This window comes from Haliaeetus leucocephalus, unplaced genomic scaffold (genome assembly GCF_000737465.1).
Source record: "Haliaeetus leucocephalus isolate CR32 unplaced genomic scaffold, Haliaeetus_leucocephalus-4.0 Scaffold182, whole genome shotgun sequence".
Taxonomy (NCBI): Eukaryota; Metazoa; Chordata; class Aves; order Accipitriformes; family Accipitridae; genus Haliaeetus; species Haliaeetus leucocephalus.
The window spans coordinates 389,496-416,712 of record NW_010972618.1 but is presented as its reverse complement, the minus strand read 5'-3'; the positions used below and the strand labels follow the sequence as shown (position 1 = coordinate 416,712).

Below are 27,217 nucleotides of genomic sequence, written 5' to 3'. Positions count from 1 at the left end.
ACCATATAAAAGTCTAATGAAAGATCTTAAAGCTTTCTTTGGCTAGCATCTCTTGTAATACTGTTTCTAACAATATGCCTTTGTTTCAGAATCACCCATTTGCTGCCCTGAGGATTAATTGGCTCCACTTACAGCACCATGGATGAACTACAGGATGTTCAGTTGACAGAGATCAAACCGCTCCTGAATGATAAGGTAATGCTAGCTGCTACTTGCTCTCACAGGTGTACTCTGGCTGACTTTATTCTGGCAATCAGGGTTCCTTGCCAGACACCTGTTTACCTTAAGTACTGAAAAACAGTAAATGCTTCCCCACTCTGATAATCCACCACCACACACTCTTCCAAAATCTCAGGGAAAGGCAGACCACCACAGTTCAGGTAAGTCTGGAATCCCGGCCAACCAGTATGTCATGCCTGTACTGAGGATTTACAAAGGCAGGGCAGAAATTGGAAAGGTGATACCATTCCTGACCTGGTGGAGCTGTAGAACCTGTATAAGTTCCTGCTTGTTAGAGAAACCTTGGGTTGTATCCCTTTTTTTAAACTTTTTTGTTTAAAATCTTTTGTCTGAAATTATCCCGTTGTGTTTTGCCCCCCCCAGAACAACCCTGTCTCCCTGGATTTAGTAATGGAAAGCCATTTCCTCTTAATATCTGCAGAGCCTAGCTAGAGCAGTCTGAAACTTTGGAAAATCATTGTATTGCAGCAGGTCTTTAAGGCTTTCACTCTGTCTTCTGTGGGCTGGAAGAGAGCCATCTGGGCTTTAGGAAAGCCCTAGCCTCACTGGATTCTGCCACAAACTGTTGCTCTGAGTGCCTGAGTCATTATGGGCCATCCCAACAAGATCTAGAATCTTGCATCTGCAAATCGTGATTATGAGCAATGCAGTTTGGTCACTTTCCATACCTCACAGCCAAGTTTGGTGTGCGAAGCCGTTCCTGATGCTTTGCTGTTTAGTGGCTGACATCAAGAACTAGCTAGTGCTGCCAAAGGGATACAGTACTTTGTCCGCTTACTGTGTGCTTGCGGAAGACTGCGCTGTCTAGGGCAGACTCCCACACAAAATGGGTGAAATCTCTGAAATTCTGCTATGTTCTAGTCTGTGCTGCTTGGTTTTTGCTCACTTCTTTAGTGTGCTGCCATATCTGTTTAATATCTGTGAACTCTAAAAATTCAGCTGAAATCTGCAGTCCAGCTGCCTATTCTTACAGCCTAGTGCTGACTACTAGGCTTCCACTATAGCTTAAACATAATTTTTTTTAAATGTTTCCAGGGAGGTTGAGTCTTGGAAGAACAAAATTGGTGTGGACCAGCAGATAAAAATGCCAAAAGGCTTTGGAAGCAGCTTATGATTTCAAAATGAGAGATAAACATTTACAGAAAACAAGCTTCCTAAATGCAGTGCCCCAGGTCTTGCTCATGATTCTGCTAGGATTTCCCGTGTTTGAGTTTGAAGGTAGCTGCCCTTGCTTCAGTGAGCTGACCTAGGTAGGAGGTATTGAAGCATGCCAAAACCAAGTGTTTTTCACTTTATAAGTTTTCAGTCTCTCTGTCAAGTATTGCCCAATCAGTCCCATCAGGTCCTTGCCATGGTGTCATCTACATAGCGACTTCTTTTATCTAATAGCTAGGACAGTTCTGGTTTAAATGCTGAGTGCTCACCTAAACAGCCCAGTGGTGTTAACCAGCATACAGAAGGGCACATACAAAGTGGTATTTGGTTTCCTTGACTCAGTTTTGAAGTTACAGGAAGTATATACTATCTCAGCAGGAAAAAATATGTAGAGAAAAAATATGTGGCTCTCCTTTTTGTACTTTGTTTTAACAAAAGAAATGCCTCAGGGGAGCTACCGTCTCTTGAGGTCTGGCCCTTATTAATGCTTTCAAGCTTGAAATAATACATGTGCTTTTTAGACATAGTTTTATGGATCATATGGGTGTGGTGCCATAATGTGCTGTTCTGTGCAGCATATCAGAGTCCAAAAAGTATTGAGCTGGCAGTTCACTAAGACTTTTACTGACCAACCCACTTTAGATACAGGAGTTTGAGCCAATATGGATTAATGGCCAGAAATAGTACGGTAAAACTCTTAAGGTGCTAATGGGTGAGCGCTTATGAACTCTTCAGCTACAAAGGCTGCTGTACAGAGAAAAGGAGCTCTGGTATCTTTATACTCAAACTCTAAAACCAGTGGAATTGCCTGAGAAATGGAAATTTGTCTCAAATCAAAGTCAGCAAAAAATTACAAGCCTGACTTTTAAAGAACACAAACACTCTTATGTTTGAGTGTAACTTAGGCCTAATAGCAAGTGCAGGGAAGTAAAATACATTAGATTATGTATGTTCACCTCATTCAGGCTCACTAAAATGCAGTGACTTTATACTGGGAAAAAAAAAATCAACTTCAAATGTTCCCATTTAGTTGAAAGAGAAAAAGGGAGTACTGCCTTTAACCTGATCAGAAAACTTATCCCAGTGACACTTTATTATTCTGTATGGTCTGTATTCTGGCACTTTTGATTCCTATTAATATAGCCTTAGTGAAAACTTACTGAAATGCAACAGCTTAATTCAGGAGATTGAATGGACAGCGTGGATTGGGGCATTCCAGCTAGCTTTTTGCCTTTGAGGTGCAGCCATCACACCTTCAGAGGCCTGAAAAACTTGCCTTAATCTTAAACTTTCTCAAGGAATAGATTAATGGTTTAAAGTCAGATCTTGGTGTGTTAAAATCAAGTATCCAGGAGTCAGGACATGTCAGCCCTAATGCTACTTGTGCATCATGGTATACCATGCAACAAGCAACATAGTTGCAGACCTTCATTCTTTGCTTTATGTCATTTCCTCCCCACTCCCTGCAAGGGGAATCTTGCGCTTTTCTCAGTACAAATTACAGATCAGCCTTTACTTAGCATGCACTGTCCAAGTCCAGTGCTGGATACAGAAGTTTCTCATTTCTTCATAGGCTTTGTTACAGTCCTTAATCACTGTGGCATTGGATGACTGAATTGACCTTCTTTACGACCTGGTAGGTGAGAAGGCTCTACTGCCTATATTTAACAGAGTAGGGAAAGAGGCATAGGCAGAGTTGTCAAACCTCAACTAACTTCAGGATCTCAAACTGAAATAAGAGGGGGCTGCTTTTTATTTTTTTTTTTTTTTCCCCCAGCCTGAGGATTTGGTGCTTTGTGCCATGTCATATTCAAAACATTGACACAGTTCAATACTTAACACCAGGGGGATTCTTAAAACAGATTTGCAGATATCTCAACTTAAACGTCTCAGGCTGAAGACCATAGGTAACAACCTGTGTTCTTGCTAATGTGGCAAAGCTTTGGGGGGAGGAAAACAGGGCCATTTGTTTACACACAGAGAGGAGTTAGGGTGCTCAGCCAGAAGAAACGTTTGGGGTGTTTCTGTCATGTGGTCCTAGTTGTAATTTTAGCACTAAGGTGCTATGCTTAAAACACATAAGCTAGAATGCTGTCTCAAATGATTTGCTCAGCCTTTTGCAGCATTTGACAGGACTCGGTAGCATAACCTACTCTGTGGTCAGAGACAGAGTCTTAGTAAGCATGTGGGCATACAGACAAGTTACTGCAGGCCTTCAAATTTGCAGTACACCAAATGTGTGCTGTACTAACTGTGTTCACCTATATGTGTGGTGTCACCCTCTGGGAAAAGTCTGGTTAATTGCTGAGCCAGGTTTCCATGCACTCTGGTTTCAGCAGCTTACAGGTCACTGCATTTGTCGTGGAATGATACCGTGCACACGGCAGTTAGTGCAGAGTAGCTGACTGCATAGCTTGTTTTCTTGTGCTCTTTAGGTGAGATCCTAATGGTAGTCCTTTCAGGAGTTTTGCATTCAAATTGATAATGGGCACCAGGGCCAGACAAAACCCAACTTCATAACCAGCCTGACTTTGGTCAGGGTCCTTCCTGTGTACATCTGTCCCTGCTCCAATGCTCTCAGCTCTCAGCTGGTGTCCACAGGTATTCTCCTTGGTTGACAGCCTTGGGACAGCCCCCAGCAACCTTGCCGTATAATAACGGGGAGAACTTGCATGGAGTTTTCTTGTACAGGTCTCATATTTTGCTGCTGTCCTGACTGCAGTCAGGCTAGACTATGCTGAAGCAGTGAAGGCAACTTTCATGATGTTGTTGGGGGTGTTCTGGGGTACTGTGGTGAACTTTTTTTTTTTCTTTTCTCTCTCTGGTTTTTAACAGAATGCAGCTCGCAACTTCCAAGACTTCGACTGTCAGGTAAGACACATGCAGGAGACAAGGATCTATGGGCAGACTCCCCATGGCCCATCAGTAATGCTGAGAGAGAGATGTGAAAAAGGAAAAAGCTTTATATCTTAATTTTAGCTCCTGTTAAGGTTTAATCAATAAGAACTTGAATATGTCTAGTCGGCAGAAATTGCCCTTCACCCTTTCATGGACAGCATGTTGTTCTGAGATGCAGACCTGGACTGCTCTGCCAAGGCTTCACATCTCACAGGATGGCTGGTCTCCTGAAAAGCAGTTTCTTGGAAACATGCAATATGCTGAAAAGCTGCAGCTCTGTCACATCCCATCTGGTTCACTGGCTTGGAAAGGAGGAGCTTTCATGCTCTGTCTGTTTGTGTTGAGAGGAGATGGAAGTCGCCAAGCTGCCCCAGATATAGCACCCCTGCTTTGCTGGGCCTGGGTCATGACAAAGCCATGGTCATTTTCTGGGAGGCTATTCACCTGACAGAGTAGTGCGGAGATGAGCCTGATCACTCTGGTTGCTGTAGGAATAATCCTTTTAGAGGAGTGGTTGTACCCCAAGCATCCAAGACAGAGGACACATTCTTTGTTAGGCAGAGCACAGCATTGAGATTACGTGGTGCATTTTGTAGAGTGCAGGTTCGTTTACCATGCCGGATTACCTTGCTGAATTCCCACTCAGCATGTTGATATGCAGCCAGCAGCTTTTCTTTCTCTTCAGCTCTAGGAGGCTGCTGTGACTGTAGTGTTCTGCTTAGCACAGGACAGGTTCTTGCTGCTGTATTACACCAGTGGTGCAGCTAGGGGATAGAGCTGTGAACATCACGTGATAGTGTTTTATAAAAGTCTGTTGATGTAGATGATTCCAGAAAACCTTCTGCAAGTGTGTGCAGAACAGGAATATAATAAATACAGTCCTAAGAAGATAGTTTTTCCATCTCCTGATATCAGACACTGAAAGGTCACCCCATCTGGGCAAGCACGTGTCACTGTACTGCTTTAGCTTGATTCGTTGTGAGTTTTAGTATTATCTTAAAGCCTCTAAGTATAAAAATTACTAATCTTAGCACGTTGAAACTTTAGTGTCTAGTCTTAGAAGTGGCAACAGTGTTAGGCAATGATTTTTCTGTTTTAATAAGGGTAGGTAATGGGGTTAAAACACCTCCCTGTACCATCCTGTCTCCATCTGTCTTTCTGAATCTTCTCCATCTCTATTCTAGAGGTACAGAGTGCTCCCATGTCAGATGGGTAGTGGGTAAAAATAGGTGCAATGCTTTTGAGTAAGAGCATTAGGTAGTACACGCACTGCCTACTGAGGCCTGTCTGCCATGACTGGAAAGAATATAAATACAGTGCCTGAGTGTCTGAGCCTTTACTGTAAATTCTCTAATGACCCAACAAAACTCTGGGTTTTCCCATGCCCTGCCTGTCTGTGAGCAGTATGGTCTTGGGAGCCTGAGCAGAGTGAGAAGGTAGGAAGGAGTCCCTGTAACGGAGCTGTGCATCGCTGCTGCCTTTTCGCTCTACGCTTTCCTTCAACAAGCAAAGCCTCTTTGCACCCTTCTTTAAAAAACACCCCAAATCTGAAGCTGTGCGAGCCCCAGAGAAACATGGTGCTGCAACCACCAATTTGTGCGCACTCCGCACATTCTGGTGCTGTTTGTTGTCTTGGCTCCCTGTCCACCCTGGGGCTGATCTGCGGGAAGAGCTACCAAGCGGCCCTGCAGCCAGGGAGAGGGGCTCTCAGGAGTGCTGGGCCAGGGAAGGACTTGCTTGTTGCTTCTCTGTGCTTTGATTTAGATCAGCAGTGAGCTGGTGGCCATGGCAACAGTTGGGCAGGAGACAAGATGTTTCTTCTGGGAGCCCTCTTGGTAATTCATTTAGAATATTTTTCTTAGCAAGAAGTTAACACAGTGTCTCTTGTGACTGTAAATGTTGTCCCAGCCTCACTTCCCTCCAGTGGCTCTCCCTACAAGGTGTGGTTTCAGAGCACACCTGTCTTGGGCCTCTGTCTTACCTGGAAGGTACCCCCAAGGGGTGGATTAAGTCTCTGTTTGAAATCTGTCAGAGAGGATAGATGGTGCATTGGGTCCTTGGATTTTCTGCCTCAGTTGCTAATACCAGGAACAGTATCTAAACTAGGAGGTGGAGCTCTTGTGTTGTCTTGTGAAAAATTACTGCTGCTTTTTAATCTGGCAAAGCATGTCTGGCTGCCACATTCAGGCCTCTGCGGAATTGATGTGACTTTACTTACCAGTGTTGGAGAAGGGGGAATTCGAAGTGAGTTTGCTCACTTCCAGAGGAATGGCGATCCTGTTGTGTAAAGAGAGACTTAAATGTACTTAGGCTGAGGCAGGGGTTTAATTTGTCCAGAGTTTCACAGGGAGGAAGAGCCTTGGGAAGGATCTCGGGCACAAACTGGCCACAAATTCACGAAGGGTGATAACTGGAAGATGGCTTCCAGTTCCAGAAGTTCTTGGATCAGCCTTCAGTAGCAGTAACATCTGCAAGGGTCCTGGTGGGTTTTAAGACAAAAATTTAGGGGGTTTGTGGGATGGATTATATTATCTTACACAGTGTAGTGTTTGCAGTATGAGAGCGTGGCATCAGTGATGCAAGACACACATTTCAGGCCTTTTTATTTTTCTAATAGTCAAAAAAAAAAGCTGTTTTAAATGGAGATAAAGCTGTGGGTTTGCATGGAGCCAACCACATCCTGGGTCGCTTGCAGGGCTGCAGCCAGCAGGGCGAGGGAAGGGGGTGCCCTCTGTCAGCACTGGTGGCAACCCTGTTGACAGTGCAGGTCCAGTTTGAGCTCCTCGGTACAAGACATTGACGTACTGGAGTGAGTCCTGTATTATTTCAGCCTGTGTTATTCTGTGCCCTCGGCCATGAGGCGATTTGCTGTAAGTCCATCCCAGCTCCTTCTAGGACTGACCCATGCCCCTGCAGAGCTCTGCCTTGGATACAGCTGGAGCAGTAACACATCTGGCCACAGTGTTTGTTCATCCTGCAGTGCCTCTAGACCCCATTCTGGCTGGAAGATAAAGTTTTAAAATATTTTCTACAGCTGATCCATGCTTATGACTGGGAGAAGTGTTTAGTTTAATCCCAGCTCATGAGCACGTCGTTAGCACTGTCACTGACTCCGTGAATTGCGTAGTGCTAGGCACACAGGTTAGGCACGCTGTTTTCTGTAAAGCTTTGGCATGTGTTACTGTTCAAGGTAACATGTATATTTAAGGTTTGTAAGATCTTTCTTTCCTTTGGGGAAAGTGGGTGATGCCGTTGTGAATTTCTATTAATTTCCCCAGTGTGTTTGTTTTTAGTTTTGAATAACTTGCCAGGATCAGATCTGGGCAAAGTCAACAGAACAAGCATCCTCTTGCTTCTGAAATTTGTTACTCTGGGTGAATGTGGTGTGAAGCAGCTTTTAGCTTTTCTGATACAGCTGACTTTCAGATACTGGTGCTCTGGTTTTCTTAAACTGTTCATCTATAAGCAACTGTAATTAACCCTGACAAATAACAGATTGCCTCGGCATCAGGTGAAACAACCCCCACATAATCTGATAACCATTTGCAATGGAGATAAAAAGGAGAGCTAGCATGGTGGCTTAGGGTTCTTTATCAATATGAATCGAGGTTATTCTCAGAAATAAAATGTATTAACCTAAATCTGAGACCTACATTTTACTTGAAAGCTATATGAATCCTAGTGAAATCTAGACTTGGCTTCTTCTAATGTTCGCAGGCAGGTGGTGGATTAAATGGTCTGGGTTGCTGATGGACAGATGGTATGGTGATCTGCACAGTTAATAGAGCTGTGCTTGTGTTTTTATTATTATCTGCAGACCCTCTTCAGCTGCTTTGAGAAGTAGGTGTTCTGTGTTAGCTTAAATCTGTCCCCTTTTTCCAGGTGATTTGCTTTAAATACAAATGAAGGAATATGCTGATATATTTGTAAAACTATCCAAATAAATCTGTGTTATGTTTCAGTCTGTTATAAGCTAGCATTTCATCTGATCTGTAGCTAGTACATCCCCTCTGCTGCCTCCCACGCACATGAAGGGAGGGAGAGATGTGTTTTGCCCTCCAGCACACACCACGAAGAAGAGGACCTGGGGTGTGGAGATGGGTCTGGGATTTGGCAGAGTATTTGCAGAAAGCTCACAAGGTGAGGTGGGAATAAGCAAGTACAGGACATGCAGAGTTCAGCTGAACCAGAAAAGACAAGACATGCGTAAACCCATGGAGGAAAGAAATTAAAGCTGGCCTGTACAACAGCTTCTATGCATTGCTGCAATTAATTGAAAATGTAGAGTTACTCAGTGTTGCCTTTGCCGAGAGTAAAACACGGCAAAATGTTTGAAGAGTTAACAACAGACCTCAATGAGAAATTTTTTGCCACTTTTTCCACTGAAGGTATAACTTTTCAATAAGCCCAGGTTTTTACTGATTCAATTTTGGAGTTCTTCCACAAGTACATTTGTTTGAAGCTTTTTAATCTGCGTTTTTAAAAGTTTGCTTATCCTTGCCCAATCCCTTTGCTTTATTTTTGCTTGCTGTGCAGTAGGAGATGGTATTCTGCTACTGAGAGGTTGTTGAAATATTCCATAGTGTGCATTTGCTGATGTCATGGATGTTGAATTGAAACTGTTCATTTTTTAATGGAATCATTAAAGCCAGCTTGTGATTGCTACACAGTGGCATTGACTACAAGATGTTTTAAAGCATCTTCTGTTGATTGTAACGAAATAACATGAAACGTTAGCAATTGAGGAAGGGTTTGCTTTCTCTGTATGAATAACAGGGAGCTGTTCTCACCAGCATTGAAAGGTTTTGCCTAAGATATTGAGGACCATTGTTCTTCTGATTTGTACAATGAGTTCTTTTGTTCTCTAGTTCAAAGTGCTAGAGTGATATTAGTTACAACACAGAAGATGTTTTGATCTAGAAAGCAAGTTTTTTTAATGTCTGCTAAATTAGGAGCTGCTCCTAATCTTATTAAAACTAGTGTCACCACTAAAGTACTGATTTTGACTTCTGCTGACATTATAGCAACAAATACTGTAAAGCTAAAAATGATTAAAATGGAATTTTATTTTGGAAATTTTTTGTCATTATTCTGATTTCTTGGGAAGCTCTTCCTCTGATTCTTCCCATCACTGGCTTTCCATCTAAAAACTGTGTTTTCTGTAAAACTGCAGTGTTGAGTTCTGGAAAGCTTTTGCTAGCTGGACTGAAACATGACTTTTATGTTTAAACGTATGAGCACAGTCCTTCCATGGGGTTTACTTAAACATTACTTTTGCTTTCTGTATGCTTGTGACAACAGTGTTCTAAAGAGGCTGATTATGCAGATGTGGTATTTGAAGTACCTGTGCTTTTTTGTTCTTGTCAGTGAGTTCTTACAGCAAAGCAAATGTATGCGCTTTATGTTAAGAAAGGGATTTGCCTCCTTCCTGCCTTCAGAAAAAATGAATGGTGCCTTTCCACTAACAGTGACTGATCTGTTTCCATCCATTATGCAACTCTCTGAAACACAAAGTTTCAGAGCAACTAATGAGTAATTGCAATACTAGTTATAACTCAATGCAGTTAGACTCAGTTGTAGTTCCCAAGGACATTGAGGGTTTGGAGACACAGAATATGGCCTACTTTCTCTTCTTCAGGAGATTTTAAGATGTTCATGGTCTTCAGCAAGATACCGAAATGTAGTTTGGCACATCATGTCAGCAGGTGGACTGTCCTTGGCTGGAAACATGGCCCCTGGCTTATCTTCCAGGTTGCCTTTAGGGGTTAAGGTGATCTGGGGTCTAGCAGTCACACAAAATATTTTTGGACTTGCCTGTGCCATTGCACATTCAAGTCTTCCTTGTGTAGGATTCAGGTTTACAAAGGCTGTGTGTCTGCAGATTGTGGCACCTTGAGCCCACTGTCCAGGGGATGGAAGAGTGCTAGAGACATCAACCTGTTCTGTTTGCAGCCCATGGGGAAGGCTGCATGCTCTACTGATACCCTACTGACTCAAAATAGTGGTGCAAAGTGCTGGAAAAAAACAACCCACTGCCAGACTTGGGCAGATGAGAGCTGATCTGCAAGTGGTTTAATTCACCCTGAACTATTATGGATCTAGGCAGGTCCAATTTCCTGCATTAGCTGGGGAAGGGGGGATTTACCCTCAGAGCAGGAGTAAGAAGCACCACATGTTTATTCTAAATCTGTGCTGGGTGCCTTGCTCATGACATTGGATACTTGACCAGAGTGCAAGAAAGTTGTGGCTTTAACTGCTTCTTGTAATACATGGGCAGAGCAGGAGATGGAGAAGTACATCTTGCTCCATCCCCAACACGTAGTTGTTGTCATTAATTGCTTATTGGCCTCAATACTGTGTGGTTGTAGGAGTTTGTGATCTCTGATTTGGGAACACAAACCCAACCTGTCAGCTGTAGTCCTGTTGTAGGTCTCTTGAATTCAGTTCATTTGACAGCAGAGCCAGTATCTGTCTTCTGGCAGAATCCGTGTTTTGGAGGTGACTTGCCATTTCTCTCTGGCTGACACAGAGTATTAGAAGGGGTTACAGGTACACATGAGGTTTGTCCTTCAGCATCACATGCCTTTGGAACAGGAACACAAATGCTTGTTTGTATACACAGCAATAGGTTGGGGATAGCCCAGCAGCACCTCTGTCTCCCGATGGTTTGGTGTTTGTGTAACCAGATTACATACCTCGTTCTTCTGCTGCTTTTGATCCTCACCCAGCATTTCTCTAATTTAAGACTTAATCCAATTACACAAAGTACTAGAAACCATTGCCTGCTTGCATAGATTGTACTGTGTTTCTATTAATAAATTTCTGCTCTGTATGGAAATGAATAATTTAGTTCAAGATGTTGCTTTAAATCAGATTTAGGCTTGCTTCCTACGCAGCTGTCTTCTTCAGCTCTACTATTTCCAAAATAATTTTGTAGAGAGAGGATGTGGTAAGCACTTACCTACCCAACTGCATTAAGGTCAGTGGTACTGTAATGGTAAGAGTTACCAGACGGTGATGTTTTACAGTCTTACAATATTTTTTTCTTAGCTTATAGGCATAGTTTGTGGTGGTGTTTTAGTAATGTGTAGAAATTTGAGGGCAGCTGTTGCAAAGAGCAATACAATGGAATCTCTACTTTAATCTCTCTGTGGTTAATAGCTGTGATAGGTTGCCCCAGAAGCATGCTGCAATTGTTTTCCACCTTTTCCAAGACTGCTGAAGATGACATTAAGTAAATAATAGCTGTAGCTACAGTATCCCTGAAAAAGGGGAAAACCTGACCTGAGTAATCTGCATCTCCTCCACCTCACAGCAAAGCAGCAGTGGCAGTTTTCTTTGGCTTGGGTGAACCAGGACCTGAGTGTCCTTAAACTGAAAGGGTTTGGGGGATATTTCTAGCTCTCTACTAGAACAGACATTCTACAAGCTTGAGCAGAATGTGAGCAACAGACACATTGCTGCTCTGTGTTCTGCCAGATTTGAATGTTAAAAAAAAAAAAATAAATTGAAGGGATTTCACAGGTGTCATCTTTATTGTCAGTCTCCAAATTAAATCAATTCTCAGTTTTTCCATGGAATTAATTTTGAACTTTGAGCAGCTTCACATTGGGAGTAAAACTCATCTGGTAATGCCAAAAAAGAAGCTTAATAAATTAGTTTTGAAAAGCACTGGTAATATGAATTCTCATCATTAATCATTCCCACTGTGAAACAAATGGTTTATTTCAGACTTTAATAACTTTTAAAGCTTAAGTTCTGGATCACAGTCTGACCTGGAGCTGAGGGAGCATGGCTGGAATTTGGACTGCTGCAGTCTGGCACCTGGGTACCTCTGCTGCCTGGGACTCTCTGGAGCTCAAGGCATTAGCACCTCTGGAGCTGCTGTTGGATGCCTCATTCCTTCACTCAGAAATGTTTTTTCTTAATATGGGAAACTTTCTGTAGCACCTGTCAGTGGCACTGCATTGTTTCCCTTTCTGGCCAAAGGCAGAGGGTGGCAGTCAGAGATGGTTCCCCCACCTGGGCATGTGCCCACTTCTTCCCATAATCAGTCCCACAGTAAATTTAGACTTTGGCAGTCATAGTTGGATGTGTGTTTTCCTCCTCAGTTTAAGGATCATTCAAAGATGTTAAGGCCAAATAGGATAATATCCCAATCTAGTCTGACTTCCTGGAACTCCCCAGCAAGGAATACCTCCCAGCAGTTCCTGCTTGTGTTTAATCTCAAATGTTTTAAAGCTGCAGTTGGGTTGTCTTTAACACCTTCCAGTGTCTGAGCCTTTATGGTTCACACGCATTTCATTTTCTAAAGTGTAGGGCTCTTTGACTAAGAGCAGTGATTCTCAGGAGCTGGGACCAGAAAGCATATAGCAAAAATCACAGGGCTTTCATAGATTGTCAGTAGCACTGGTGGCCTTTCTCTGGCTACTATCTGTTCTTCTGCCCAACCCCTACCTGAAAGTATATCTTAACAGTATATCTAAGGCAAGTCAGTGCCTCTGCCACTGTGTGTGCGCTCTCAGTGCTTACCTTCCATGTGAATGAGAGATCCTGTGGCTGCAGGGTCAGTTGCTGTGGTTTTCCGATGTAGTGGGACAGTGAATCCAGGACTTCACTCCCACTTACAGGATTCTGTGAGACCATCAGCTCACTGGACATGGGGCAGGGCAGAGGGATGAGAAGCACTCTTTTTGATAGCACTTCATCATCAAGTCAGCCAATCTGTAACAAGAAGTTGCACCCAAAATCTCAGTGCTGTTTTGTTTCTGCCAGTGGTTATTGTATTCTTGTCTGAGAACACAGAAGAGAGTTGAGGTCCCTCTTGGTGGACACTGATAGTGGAACACTAATACCTGGATACAGTGTACAGGAAGGAGAGGGTAGATGCAGGTGGTGGTAGAGGGTGCAGGTGGATGTTAAAGGAAGCTTGTTGATCTGATTTGGCTCTAACTAATGTCAGTGATAACTTAGACTCCCCTTAGACTGAAATCCCAGGCCTAAATAAGAAACTTATGTTTTGTCTGTAATTATGTGAGTGAAGGCCCAAGATGGTGATTAGAGAAGCTACAAGGCTAGGAGACAGGACAAGCTTCAGCTGCCCTGCATCAATTAGACAGATGCAGCTGTGGGACCGCAAGCTTCTATGGAGCAACAGGTTAGGGAGCCCCAGGGAGGAGAAGGCCACCACTGACATGATTCTGAGAAGGGCAGAGAAACATGTTCAAAACAGTGTCTTCAGAGAGCTGTTCTGTTATAGGAACTGTAATGTGCTCCAGATCAACATCCTGGGGAAAAATAAAAAAAAAACAAACCATGGAAAACTTCACTGGTTTTGCACTCAAAGTTCAAAGCAAGAACTGCACAGAAATGGAGAAGCTTATTGAAAATAAGCTAAGCAGAGAGCAAATGCCCACCATCTATCACAGCAGACATGAGAAATGGTGCAGAGGAGCCAGCATGACTAAACAGAAGGGCATGGAGGCTATTGAAAACAAAAAAGCATTCTTCAAAAAGCTGGAGAAAATGGAAAAGGTTATAAACTTTAGCAGATTAAATACATGAACAGAACAAAGCAGGCAAAAAGGAATTTTGAGAGATGACTTGCTAAAGGCGGAAAAAAATAGTCCTGTTTCAGACCTAATGGAAACGGAACCATAGGAGAGAGTTTGGAGAGTGCTACTGACTGCTCAGGCTCTGAAAGGAGGACTTGGGGAAGATCTAGCCATAGCAGAAAAACTAAATTTAAATTTTTCTGCATGCAAGCTTGCCATAGAGCAGCTCACAGAGGCTCTTTGTGGGGAGTCAGCAGAGACCCTGTCTTAAACTGCAATGCCTATTGCAGAGGCTGTAAAAAAGATAAAATATATGCTTTTATAGCAAGTTGCCACAACTGGATCTATCAGTCCAGGAGTTTTACATCAGTTTAAGGATGAAATAGTTGAGTTGTTAAGTGAGAGGTTTTGCTCCTCTGTTGAAGCTGCCATGGTGTCTAAGGACTGCAGTGCTTCACCTGTAAGACAATTTTTAAAACAGATCCCAGAGGAATTCTGGGGATTCACTGACCTGCTGTACTAGACGGACTGATAAAACTAGCAAGGAGTATAGTGGGATGAATTACATGGATAAATATTGAGAAAGGGTCAACATGGTTTTTGTAAAGGGAAGAAGTCCTGCTCTGCAGAGGTGTTGGAATCCTTTGAAGGAGTCAGCAACCATATAAATAAAGGCAGTTCAGTTGCTGCAGCCTCCTTGGATTTCCAAAAGACAAGACCCCTTACCAAAGGGGGTCCTAAGACGTATGTCTTAAGGGACTTAGGCAGCCATGTGGTCAGAGGAGAGGTCCTTTCATGGGTGAAATATTGGTTAAAAAAGAAAAAAACTCCAGCAATTATTTTCACAGTTGTTTGAGATCACTAGAGGAGCACATTAGACTTCTGTGCTGGGACCTGTGCTGCTTAAATCTACTCTTAAATGATCTGGAAAAAGTGATGGAAGATGCAATGGCAAACTTTATCTGCCTTTGGATAAACATAAAGTGTGATGCACATTGAGTAAAACCATCCTACAGTGGAATATAAAAGGGCAGCCTTAGGGCTGATGATAACCCACAGGCATAAGGCCTTAACGTTGCAAGAGATGGATGAAAATGTCAGCTCAGGGTTCATGGCTTTCAACAAAGCAAATGAATTCTTGTTTATCAGGAACAGAGAACCAAAGCATCCTCATTGTGCTACCGTGTAAATCCACAGCACACCCATGTGTGTTTGACGTACTGACAGCCCTCTTGTCTCAGAAAGAACAGAGCATGATGGGGCAATTTTGGAGAACAGCAGAATGGTTAGAAAAAAGCTGCTGTAACAGGACTGGCCAGATTGTCCAGAGCACATCAGCCCAGAATGGGGCAGGTGAAGGGGAATCGCAACAAGCTGTTAGGTGAGCACTGTTGTGGGTTATGGAAATGGCATCAGTTTTTCTCCATCTTCCAAACCAATGACTGGGGGATCTCATGCAAAACCAGCAGATACAAGGTGGGGAACCAAGTGGCTCTTCACCCTGCACATTGTTAAGTTTTGGCTTTTCTGGTCACAGGGTGAGGCAGATGCAAAAGGCATAGGTAGCAGGGGGTGACTGCCCAGTTCTCAGAAGAGAAAGTCAAAGTGAAGACCACACCTCCAGTTTGGGAAGTCTCTTTTGACCTACAGATTACTGGAGGTTGGGAAAATTAAGCAAAACTGTTACTTCCTCAAACACTTATTCTTGTATCACTACACGCTTGCTCTATTTTATTTTTCCACAAGGACATGCTCTTAAAGTCAGACTAGGAGGCTAGCTGCACCTTTGGTCCGACCAGCTACAGCTGGTCTCCATACCTCCTGATCCTCCTCCATCATTGCTCTTCTCATCCATGCCCTGAGGGAACTGCTAGTTGTTGAAGCGACGGTTCCCATCTTATTTGAGTTGATCAATAGTAGCTGCCTGCACAGGACTAGTGTCTCTGCTCTGTGTCCCCAGCAGCAGGCTGCTGTTCAGCATGTGTGCGTCACAAGATTTGCGCCTACAGCCAGTGAGAGCAGGCTGCTGAGAGCAAGGCTGTCTCTGCTGTTGAGTACCCATTTACAGCAGGTTGCTGTAGTTGCTGTTTATTTTTTACCTACTGTACAGATAAGGGCAGAAGATAAAATCTCTTCAGAGAAACCTCTGATAAAGTTTCCAGTCTGTAAGTGAAAACTAAATTTCACCAAGCTTTTCAAAACACAACTGCAGATCATCATCTTCTCTCGCATTCATTGTCCTTATTTTGCAGACTGCGCAGTTGTTAAAATCTGGCTGTCTCCTGGCCATGTCTTTTCCGCCTGCCTTCACCTATCACTGCTTCCCTGCACTATGGACCAGATCAGTGTTCAGACTATAGCTGGAGTTTGCTGCAAGGTAACGATCCTTGAATCTCCATTCAAGCTACTCTGCTGCAATGTGTCAAAGCTGGTCTGAACAGAGACCGGAAACGAAGCGTGCCAGTGTCTGAGAAGCAAAGATGACAAGTGTCTGATACTGTCCAATGCTACATTTCTACATGAGCAATGGGCAAATACCAGGAGAGAATATACAGAATTGTGGGTGGGGAGCATTACAGAGGCAGTGTGACACAGGAAGTTCATCTTGGTGGGTGGCTGGCAGGGAACGTGTATATACAAGAAGGACGTGAAGAAAGCGTGTTTGGCAAGGGCAGAGGGTGCAGCCTGCTAAGCTGCTGTTTTCTCACTGAGTACTCTGGTACCCATTGTAACTGGGTTATTCTGCTCCATGTTTGGAAGAGCAATAAACCAGTAGTGATGTAATGAAATAATAACTTTTTTTTAACCAATTCAAGGTAGCAGTTTTATCTTATAAGTGTAGAGACTGTCGTTGCCGTCTTAAGCATGATACCTAAGCTCTGTATTAAGCACTTGCCTCATGCTGTCCTTTGGCTTTGATATGTGGGAGAGAGCTGTTTTGGAGAAAAGCAGGTGACAGGGAAGTCATGTGCACTGTAGTTGTGTGACATCTGAAAATGTTTTTGTCCTTTGTAAAAGCCCTGAAGCTACAGGGCAAAGTTTCAGAGAAAATAAGGTTCACTGGAAAACTGGACATAGAATTACCTGTGGGGAAGTTAGGGGTAAAACTCAGTCTTATTTCTCCAGGTAATCTTGAAAAGGAGATCAGCACAATGTTGCAATGTGTAGCTAAAAAAGTGAATGTAGAAACCCTTATCTTGAATGTAGTGTCTGCTACTTGCTTTGTAGAGCTTGGAAAAAGCCTTAAAAAAGTAAAAGGCTTTGACTAGAGGAAGCAGAGGAGGGAAGCTGCTTCCCAGGAGGAAGATTTCCGCCTTGCCTGGGAACTAGCAAGAGAAAAAAGAAATAACCTTAAGCACTCCCAGTCTAAGGCTTTGTCACTGTACAGGGCAGAGTAAGAAGTTTGCACATTTAGCATCCTAAATTTTTTAAAGTGCTACTCGCTGAGATTTGTTAAAGATGGGATTTCTCAAGTTGCTTCCGTCTTTTGTGGACATATCTGAATCACTAATGTGATTGAAGGAGTAGTGAGGTGAGTACGCTTCAGATTGGGCTGGTGCCTGGTGGTGGCATGAAAAACCTCTTGACAAACTATCTCATTTCCCCAGATTGCAGTTTACACAATCTGCAAGGTCAAAGTAAGTTGGAGAGCAAGGATTGTTTTTTAGTGCAAGAAAACTCTTTTCCTTCCCTACTAGAGAGCTAAGACCCAAGCTGAACTTCAGAAAACAAAAATGCAGGGTGTTGCAATACGCAGCATGTTGAGGTGCTTGAACAAAAGCTCTGAAGAGAGGTGGGTGTTTCTGTTTCTAGTACCTTGTCCAGTATTCTACCTAGTGGAAGCACATGTGACCTTAGCAGTAAGTTTGAATGTAATTCCAGAAAAGGCACTGTATTGCTGACTTTTTTTAAAAACATCAGCTCTTTTGTTGACTTCTGTGCTTTTCTCACTGTTGGCTCAGTTTGGGTTTTGTGCTTCTGTTTGATAGTCAACCTTTTGCTGCTGCTTATAAAACCCTCCCTAGTCCTCTGGAGATGCAGTTTCATGAGATGTGAGTCAGTTTAACTGGCCTCGTGCTCAGGGTAGGGTTATTTCTTCTACCACCCCATGCACTCCCCTTGGGCTCTGAGCCAGAACCAGCATTTGCTGGACCTCTCTGTGAGCTTCTTAACTCGGTGACCTGGCAGAAATCTGACAAAGTAAGATTTAAAAAAAAAAATAAAAGGCAGCTGGATAGTTTCCTGTCAGGTCAGTGAGTTAAAGCTGCTTACGGAAGAGACCACAACTTCCAGAGCTGGCAGAGAGACCTGCTTTTAATGGCAGTCAACCACTTGGTTAGCTCAAATGCATAGGGAAGTGCAGTTGGGGATTGCAAGCTCCGGCTGCTTTGGCACTGGCTGGGCTCTTCCATGAGTTTGTTGCGCTTTGCCGTTTCAGCCATGTGTACTGCCAGTCACCACCCTTGGCGTCATCCAAAAGTTGCCGCTTTTGTTAAAGGACTTGTTAACACCTGCAAACTTGGAGAATGCTAAAATGAGGGCCACTGCTATGTCTGCACAACATGTCCAGCTGGAGTGCAAAACAGGACTTTGCCCAGCTTAGCAGAGCAGCACTGAGAAGACGGGCAAGGGGCAGAGCCTGGTGGTTTTCCAGAGGCTCAGGAGATGGAGGCTGCACCCTGGGCTTCCTTGTGCACCCTTGCTGCAAAGGCAGGCAGTCCTGCTGCATGGACCCAGACTCACTTTGCACACATGGACTAGTCATTTCCTACCTGTGCAGGATGCCTTGGCCCACAGCCCACTCCTAAGGAAAAGTGAGCTGGGTGAGCATCAGGCTGAATAACCTCACCTGCTCTATTCTGTTGCCTGCGTCTCCTGCAGGCAGGTCACTGCTGCTTTGTAGGTACTCTAGCTTCTCCAAGTGCACAATGCAACAGCTGCGTGGAAGTAAAATGCAACCCCTTTCTGGAGACGAGAGTAGTCAGAGGTATCTCTTTATCCTTCAAAGCTAAGCTGGAGAAGGCTTCAGGCTACCTCAGTTGATCTGGCTGTGGCAGCTTCCTCCTGTTGCCACACTTCTGGGGGAAGGGAAGAGGCTTTGGAGCCCCCAAACAGAAGTACAGCTTGGGGTAAGAGGAACTTTCACTGCAAGAACTAAATCAGTCTGGCTCACAGCCAGCCCTTGGGAGTGCCCAGAAAGGAGGGGTGAGGTGAATTTCTGATGTGCTGCAAGCCAGGTACTCTCAACTGTCCTGTATTTGGTCTAATCACTTTCAGGTTATTGGAAATTACTGTTTAAAAAAAAAAATTAACATACTTTGTGTAAACTAGTAAAAAATATTTTTGAGGTTGTAATGTCCTGTCTTCAGGCTGAAACATGAGGCTATTCCCTAAGTAGGTATTATTTTAATATTAAGAAAATAATTGGTCCTTTTTACACTGTCTGTAAGTCAGAGCATGTCTCTCCTCTGATTTCTGTAGATGAGAGAAAGGACTTATAGGTGATATTGTGTACACAGCCTTACTGCCATCTCTGCAGCTTTTCCAAAGTCTGTAGTTATCCCAGATCAGTGTTTGTCTAAATGTGTTTGCAGCTATTTTAGTTAAACTCAGATAACTTTGTGGGCGTTTCTGTGTTCATCATCGTGAGGCTGTGGCTTCTGTTTCTGCACTGGACAAGTATTGGAGAGGTACCCAGAGGTCTCTTATGCAAGGTGCAGTGCAAAAAGCCCTCAATATTTTGCTTGGGAAAAGGCACATAGTTTTGCTGGCAAATAATCATGAAACAGGTCATGAAACTGCTTCACTGATACCCAGCTGGAAACCAGCATAACCTCCTGTATCTGTGCCAGCTGCTGGAAGAGCCTAAGGGTGTTTTACTGTCACATTACCAAACCTGGTAGCAGGGAAAAAAAGTGCTGGGTTAAGGCACAGTGCTCAGCCTTCCCTGGGGTGACAGATCAGCGAACGTCAATGCAGCAGTGTGCTCAAGACCTGATGGGCTCTTGGCCAAATGGCCAAGGTGGGACTGCAGTAGACAGGCAGCCTGGGAGAACAGGTATGTGTGGATCTGCATCTTTCATTTTTATTGTTGTTGAAAGGAAAAGCTGCCACCCACTCCCCTGTGGATAGGTACAACCTCCCAGGTAGCCAGTGATTGGATCTGCAGAGCTTGGGTCTGCTGTCCCAGCCATCTGCCTGCTCTGCATTGTCATGCTGTTTCAAGAACTCTCTGGTACATGGTTCCCAGGGGCTGGGGCTGCTGCCAGCCTCTCAGATATTGCTGCGTCCCCTTGCATCAGCTTGCCCACAGACAGGACATTCCCAGGGGTGTGGGTTGGAGGCACACTGAAAAGAGACTTGTGGGCTGGTGGGTTGGAAGGAGAGGGATGCCAGCTGGGGAGTGCAGGCTTGGCTGTGGGAGTGGAGCTGCATTTGTGATGCCATGAACCCCTAGAGACAGATGGACACATGACACCCAGCTTCTGCTATGGTGCAGCATCATCACTAAAGGCCATTGAAATGAGATCTTGGTCACAGGAAGACACAGCCCCAAACCCTTCACACATCTGTACAAAAGCAACCTGCTTTTGGCAGTGGTTGGAGAGAGAGATTTGAAAGGATTGCAGATTGCAAGAGCTGTGCATAGGAGAGCAATGTTAAAGTGTGGATGATGCCCTTGCTGCTGGCCCTCAGTTAGGGTTCCCTGTAGCACAGGCAGCACACGTAACACTGAGGCTCATTCTTCTCTCTCTGCAGGAACATGACATTGAGACAGCTTTTGGAGTGGTCCATGTCACCATGCGGGGCACACCCAAGGGGAACAGACCTGTCATCCTCACATACCATGACATTGGCCTCAACCGTAAGCCCTTGCATTCCCAGGACCCTGAAAAAGTGGTTGTTCATGGTATTTGCTTTTGAGTGTGGGGACCAGTGAGACTGTCCTCAAGCTGAGATGAGACAGGTCATTCCAGGGTAAAAAGATAAAGGTCTGCAGGAGAGAGAGCATGTAGCACGCCCCTGTCCATTCCAGCAGCCCTTGAAAGATAGGGCCAAGGTGGAAACGTGGAAATAGGTCCACCCACCACAAGACAGTGCTCTAGCTGACTTCTTGCACTGTGTGACAGAGCTGCCAAAAGGCATCTGTTCCCTGGATGCTGGGCAGGTGAACCAGTCCCTTCTACAAGGCTGCAGTAGTGTGTTTCTAGCAGGCTCAGTTGTTCTTTCCACATGTCTTCCCACCCAACATATAGCGTTATGTTCACACAGGTGCTCCTCAGTATGTATTGTGAGTATCTTAAGTGCTGCAAGGCCCTGTTTTCCTGGGCATGCATGCTGGGGTGTTATTTGTCTGCCTGCCTTCCAGTCGTGACAGTTACTTTGCTAGGACTTGCTGCTGCGTTGCAGTCAGGGGGACACAGCAGCATGGATCACCCAGCATCCATTGCCCAGCAGACTCAGCAGGGGAGTTGGGTTCATGCAGGTGTGTGCCGTGGTGTTTGGAGGGTGGGTCGCAACAAAACTTCAGGAAAAGTCTCATTTCTTTTTTGTTGTTGTTGTAGATAAATCCTGTTTTAATGCATTCTTTAACTTTGAAGACATGCAAGAGATCACTCAGCATTTTGCTGTGTGCCATGTGGATGCACCAGGCCAGCAGGAAGGAGCCCCCCCATTCCCATCTGGGTAAGAGCTCTGCAGAAACCCTTGTTGTTCCAGATGTGGTCTGGACTGCAGTCTGGACTGAGGTAGCATCCAGTTTAAGCCAGCTGGGACTGCTAGGCTGAGTGTAGTAGTAGGCAGCTTTCAGGAGCAGAGGAAATGGGAAGATGAGGATGCTTCCCAAGGGGCATTCAGGGAACTCTCCTATTATTGAGGCGTGGGTAAAGCCCTCACTAGTGGTGAGTGCTGGTACCAGCTTTCTGACTTGAGCATGAGCCCAGCATACTGCAGTCTAGCTGGTATTCCTTGGTCCATCTGTCCATCCTCCCACAGAAGCCCGACTGCCCCAAAAAACACAGCTCTGTGTTAAGTCTTGCTCTGAGGTATGGGATCCATGCAGTTGGCTGGAATGTACAGTGTCATTGTGAAATAATCACCTGTGCACATGCCTGTCAGATGTTCCTTGTCTCTCCTACATTGGGTAGAACTGGAAGGTAACCTCTGTCAAGCTCTATTTGGAGGTGCTTTGATTTCAGTCTCTCTCGATTTTCAGGTACCAGTATCCCAGTATGGATGAACTGGCTGAAATGCTGCCTGCTGTTCTGACACACCTGAAGTAAGTCTCTGAAAGGAAATGGGGTGAGCCAGCTAGATACAGCCATTCCAGCACCTATCTCTATCTCTCCTTGCAACATCTGATATGCTTACTGAGTTGTCCTAAGAGGCCTGAGCATGTCCTAACCTGTCTAACCCTGTCTGGTTCTTATGCTGGGAACACTGTCTGCCACATGAGACAATTTATGGCTGCTGCATCATTGCTGGACTGTTTTGAAAATGAACCATAAGTGAACAGCTGGATGCAGTGAGGGGAAAGAATTTGCCTCTAGGGGTGCTTCAGCATGAGTGAGCTTAAGTTAGCCTTGCTGATTGTGAAATGCCTATATTTCAGCCTGAAAAGCTTCATTGGGATTGGACTAGGAGCTGGAGCTTATGTCCTCAGCAGGTGTGCAGTAAGTATCTCTTCATTTCCTTGTGACTTACATGAGCTGTGGTCCTCCACTGTTCAAACAGACCATTTGTGGGGCATGGGCAAAGTAGTAGTCAGTAATTACAGTAAGCCTGCAGGGAGCCATGTGAAAGCTACTTCACATCCAGGTGGTTAAATTGGAGCAGCCAAGATTACTCTCAAGCTATGCCAGAATGGAAAGATTGTCATGTGATGTCTTTGAATCAGCAGAGCCCATCCTGACTGCTAGGAGTATCCAGCCTCATGTCTTCACAAAGACTGGCTGCATTACTGTATGCTGTTTCCAGTGTTTGTGACACCAAACAATTGATATGGTGATGTGCTGTGAACTAGCGCTGATGAGGAATGTGCTTTTTCACTGTAAGGAAGTAGATTTTGCACTCCACCCTTTGACAAGAGTCCTAACTTAATCTTGGTACATACTTCTACATTTCTCTCTAGCGGAGGGTTTATAAGTATGTGAAGTCAGTGGACTTAGTTTAGCTGCTAAGGAATTTGCCTAAATCTTTCAGAGACAGTGTTAAAAAAAATACAGAAATCTGACAATCTCAGTAAAGTTTGCTTCAAGTAGTTGAGTGTGGAGAGTTGCTGATTATCTAGGACATTACTGCTGCTTAAAGCCACTTTACCATGCAGCTGCCCCTCCTACAGAAAGTTCTCTGCTTCCCATTTCCTCCAGTCAGGGTTGAGCCTGGGGCAGTGTGAGGCACTGGTGTTTGCTCTGTTACTTGCCTTTTGTATCTTGTGTAGTTTTCAGTCTTGCTAAAGAGAAGATCATGCAAATAAGCCTTGGTCCTCAGCTCACTGAAGTGCCAGAAAGCCCTTGCCATTCTGCCTGGATTGCAGACAGTTTCCTGCTGAGGACAGAGTTGTTTCCTTCTGCTTAACTAGTGCTAATCTATACAATGGAGCAGAAGAGCAGCTGTAAAATTTCAGCCTTAGAGTGAGCCTAGAGCTCAAAGTTCTCTGGTTGTGTTAGATTGCTGGGTTTGTGTTTGCAAGCAGTTCTCAAAGTATTTTGTACTCGTGCTTCCCGCACGCATACCCCAAGGTAAACTGCAGGGTGCTGGGGATGCCAGGCTGGAGCAGGGGAAGGGGGGGCAGCAGGCTGGGGGGGCAGCAGGGGTGCCCTCTGGTGAGCCAGGTGCCCCTGCAGCTGGCACAGGAGTTTGTCCAGGTCCTTCCTGGAGGTGCCAGACTGGAGCAGAGAGAGTCACTGCTTGCAGCCCTGTAATACATGGGAGCCTGAGCAGGACCTGCGGCTGCACCAGAGGCATAGGTCACCAGAAGACGCTGCTGAGACCTGCTCAGGCTGCAGGTGCTGTGTGAGCAGTCAATCCCTCAGTGCCAACAACTCAATAGAGTAAGGTCTGGCTGGGAGCCAGCTTTGGGCCAGACTCTGAAAAGGCCACTGGCTGCCTGGCACAGGAGCTCCCCACTTAGTCTTCATTTTATTCTGTCTTCCTTTTGCAAGAAGCTTTCCAGCTGCTGCACCTGCTGTTGACCAATGAGTGGGCTGAATCATCCTTCTGAGTGTGCCTGTGCTCTCTCCCCACAGCTCAGCCACCCTGACCTGGTGGAGGGACTCGTTCTTATTAACATTGATCCATGTGCAAAGGGCTGGATTGACTGGGCAGCATCCAAGGTGAGATTCTCCTTCTCCTGCACATCTCCTCTCCTCAGTGCTTAATGAACAGTGTGTAGAGTAAGACGAAAAAGGGCAGAGTATAGGAATTTGTTGGTTTATGGCAAAAACTGTACAATCTCATTTCTGTCCCTGCTGCATTCTCAGTCTGGGTGTAGTATGGCCTCCACCGTAGGAGAAGGGGTGGGTGTGATCATATGTGAATGAGAAATCCTGGTAAACTGCTTGGAGATAAGTGGCTGTTGAGCACTCGGCTTTCTTCTGATTTATTACTCATGCTTGCAGGCTTCATTTGGCTGAGGTTGAATGGATCTTTTAATTATTCTGTTATTCTGGCCACTTGCAGTTATTCAGGGTTCCAGGATTCTGGAGACCTGTGTTGTGCATGCACACACTTCTTTGGAGCCTTGCACACCCACCCCAAGCTTCAGGCATTTGTTTCTTATATCACTGGAATAGTTTCTTTGTTATTTTCTTTACTCTGAGGAGCTGCTTTGAAATTTGTAATGAAACTGCATTTCCAGTTACTCTCCCTCCTCCTCATTTATGGTCACTCTTCAGTTTTCAGGCTGGACAACTAACATAGTGGATATTGTCTTGGCGCATCATTTTGGCCATGTAAGTACCCAGCAGGTGTTAATGTTGCCCTTGCAACTGTACATGGAGCTATAACTTCTGTATGTACCTCCTCTGAAATAGCTCTGGTCCATCAAATAAGGGTTGCCACAGATAGTACTATCTTCTCTGTGTGTCAAGCTCACATCAGGGCTTTGCACACTGTGGGGAGCACACACATCCTCATGCTTGCCCTGTCTGCAGACATGTTAAGGAAGTAGTGTCCCACACACTAGTGCTCTAACTCCTGACTTTGTGGTGCCCAGGCAACTGTCTGCAGAAACAAGTGGCAGCTGGTTCTCTGTAGCCAGCATGGAAGCATTTGGGCTGTGGGTAGAGCACAGATCAGCTGGGAGTTGACAGTGGGATATTGTATGTGTCGAGATGTTGAACTGCTGCATTCTGCTCTTCGTCTTGCCCTTCAGTTTCAGCAGAGGCAAACCAGCCCCTTCTGAAAACTTCGCATACAGCAATGCCTTCTGTTTGGAATTTGCTGGCTCCCAACCAGCAAGCTTACTGGGCAACTGAAAGGGTGTGTGCCTCGTGCACACTATATGTGTCATGCAGCAGATCAGTCCCTGACCTGAAGCCCTCCTGCAAAAACACACATCAGCACTGGAAAGAGTCACGTAGCTTCCTCCTGCTTAGAGCACATGCTGTTCTCTTCCTGCTTTCAGGCCCCTCCATTATCTGTAGTGCTTCCCTGCATTCCCTTTTCTCTTGTCTCTCTCTCTAGCTCTCACTGGAATGGAGTTTCTTTGTAGAACTGGGTGTTGGAATTCGATTTTCCTCTGGCCCCAGTCTTGGGGCTTACCTATAAAGTTTTGCTTCTTTAACATTAAGCATAAGACCTTCCTAAAAGAGTGATTTGTATCTGTATAAGCATTACTAAGGCTCGGGAGCTAACTTATCCCATCTCAAGATACTTCGTACTCCTGCAGCAGCATGTGAGCTGCCATTAGTAAAAGTGTAGTCACATTACCGAAGTATGGCACATAACAGTCATGTCACAGAAACACTTCATGTAGCCTAGGTACTAATGCAGTCTGGAGTCGCTGCCCTCTGTGTTACTGTTCACAGGGGAATGATGTGTATGGAGGCAGTTTAATGCTTCAGTATTTTTATGAGTATTGTTTCTTTACTTGTGAAAAAGATGAAGTTCCCTGTCTTTCAATTCTTCTGCTTTTGTACAGGAGGAACTGCAGGCAAATCTAGATTTGATCCAAACATACAGGCTTCATATCGCACAGGACATTAACCAAGATAACCTTCAGCTGTTCCTCACCTCATACAACAGGTACAGCATACCTTTTTGCCTGCTAGATTGCTCCCGTAGCTTCCCTGCTCAGTAGATTTGCTGCCATATGTATTATTCTGTTGGATATAATGTCATATGAAGCTTTGTCCTAAGCCTAGTCTTCAGCCATTATCCTGAGCCAAGCTCAGCCCTCATGCCTGGATGACCCTTTCACACCTCAGTAGATCATCTCTCTAGGCACACAGCAAGCTTGCCATGAGAGCATGGATCCTGTTTTCTGGCGGTGACTGCTGGGGCTCCTGCACATGGCATGACACAGGGAGTGATAACCTGTTGCCTGGGTGCTGGAGCTAACACTCCTGATTGGATTTTGTATGCTCCCATGATAACCAGTTTCCTCTGGTGAATTTGATGGAGAATTGTTCTGTTTTGTCTTTCAGTCGTAGAGACCTGGAAATTGAGAGACCAGTTCTTGGCGTCAATGAAAATACTGCAAAAACACTCAAGTAAGTTGCTCTGAATCAGCCTGTTCAGTTACTTATTGTGCAGTCCCTTCAGCAGAAAAGCTGTTGCTGCTTCTAAGCAAGAATCCCACAAGCCCAAGCACTGGGAAGACTGTTCAAGACAGTCCCAGGCTGTAGTGCAGTGCTGTCAACTAGAATGGGGCAGATTGGTGTCTGGAAGCCCTGTCATTAAGAACACACTGAAGAACACACTTTTCCAGAAGGCAGGGTCAGAGGAATAAATGTATCCACCCAGCAGTCACTGTACTTGCTGAACTGTTAGTTTGGTTGTTTTGCATGAAAAATGAGGGAGGCAGGTTTTTGTTTGTTGCCACTGTCTGGCTTCCCCCACCTTGCTGAAAAAAGTTACCTGCACAGTTCTCCCAGAGATGGCAGTGGGTTCTGAATGCAGAGAATGCAGTGGTGTTTTCCCAGTGGCAGTGACTCTCATCTGGGAGGGGATAGTCTGTGCAGGGTACAGCTGAGAAGGGACAGACACTGGAGAACTAGTAATAATCAGCTCAGAGCAAGTATAAGTAAATTTTCAGATTCCAAGCAAGAAGGCAAAAGGGGCAAATTATCTCCAACATACAGAGCACGTGAAGACTGTGAATTGCAGTGCTGAGGCAGGATGCCTAGGCTGGGCTAGAGACTGCTGCC

The 27,217-nt window shown here is 44.8% G+C and overlaps 1 protein-coding gene across 4 annotated transcripts in view; it reads left to right on the top strand.

The window, feature by feature from the left end:
- Positions 1 to 27,217, top strand: part of NDRG3 (NDRG family member 3) — a 64,613-nt gene that overhangs the window by 29,115 nt on the left and 8,281 nt on the right. For 3 of the 4 annotated variants that reach the window (XM_010564529.1, XM_010564527.1, XM_010564526.1), the window contains exons 3-12: positions 90 to 195; positions 4,231 to 4,266; positions 20,607 to 20,712; positions 21,413 to 21,533; positions 22,063 to 22,125; positions 22,459 to 22,519; positions 24,095 to 24,181; positions 24,743 to 24,799; positions 25,990 to 26,093; positions 26,495 to 26,560. In XM_010564529.1, coding sequence (XP_010562831.1) covers positions 139 to 195; positions 4,231 to 4,266; positions 20,607 to 20,712; positions 21,413 to 21,533; positions 22,063 to 22,125; positions 22,459 to 22,519; positions 24,095 to 24,181; positions 24,743 to 24,799; positions 25,990 to 26,093; positions 26,495 to 26,560 — 758 coding nt within the window. In that variant the 5' untranslated portion in view covers positions 90 to 138. The remainder of the gene's footprint in view (positions 1 to 89; positions 196 to 4,230; positions 4,267 to 20,606; positions 20,713 to 21,412; positions 21,534 to 22,062; positions 22,126 to 22,458; positions 22,520 to 24,094; positions 24,182 to 24,742; positions 24,800 to 25,989; positions 26,094 to 26,494; positions 26,561 to 27,217) is intronic. The other variant, XM_010564528.1, reaches the window with a different exon arrangement.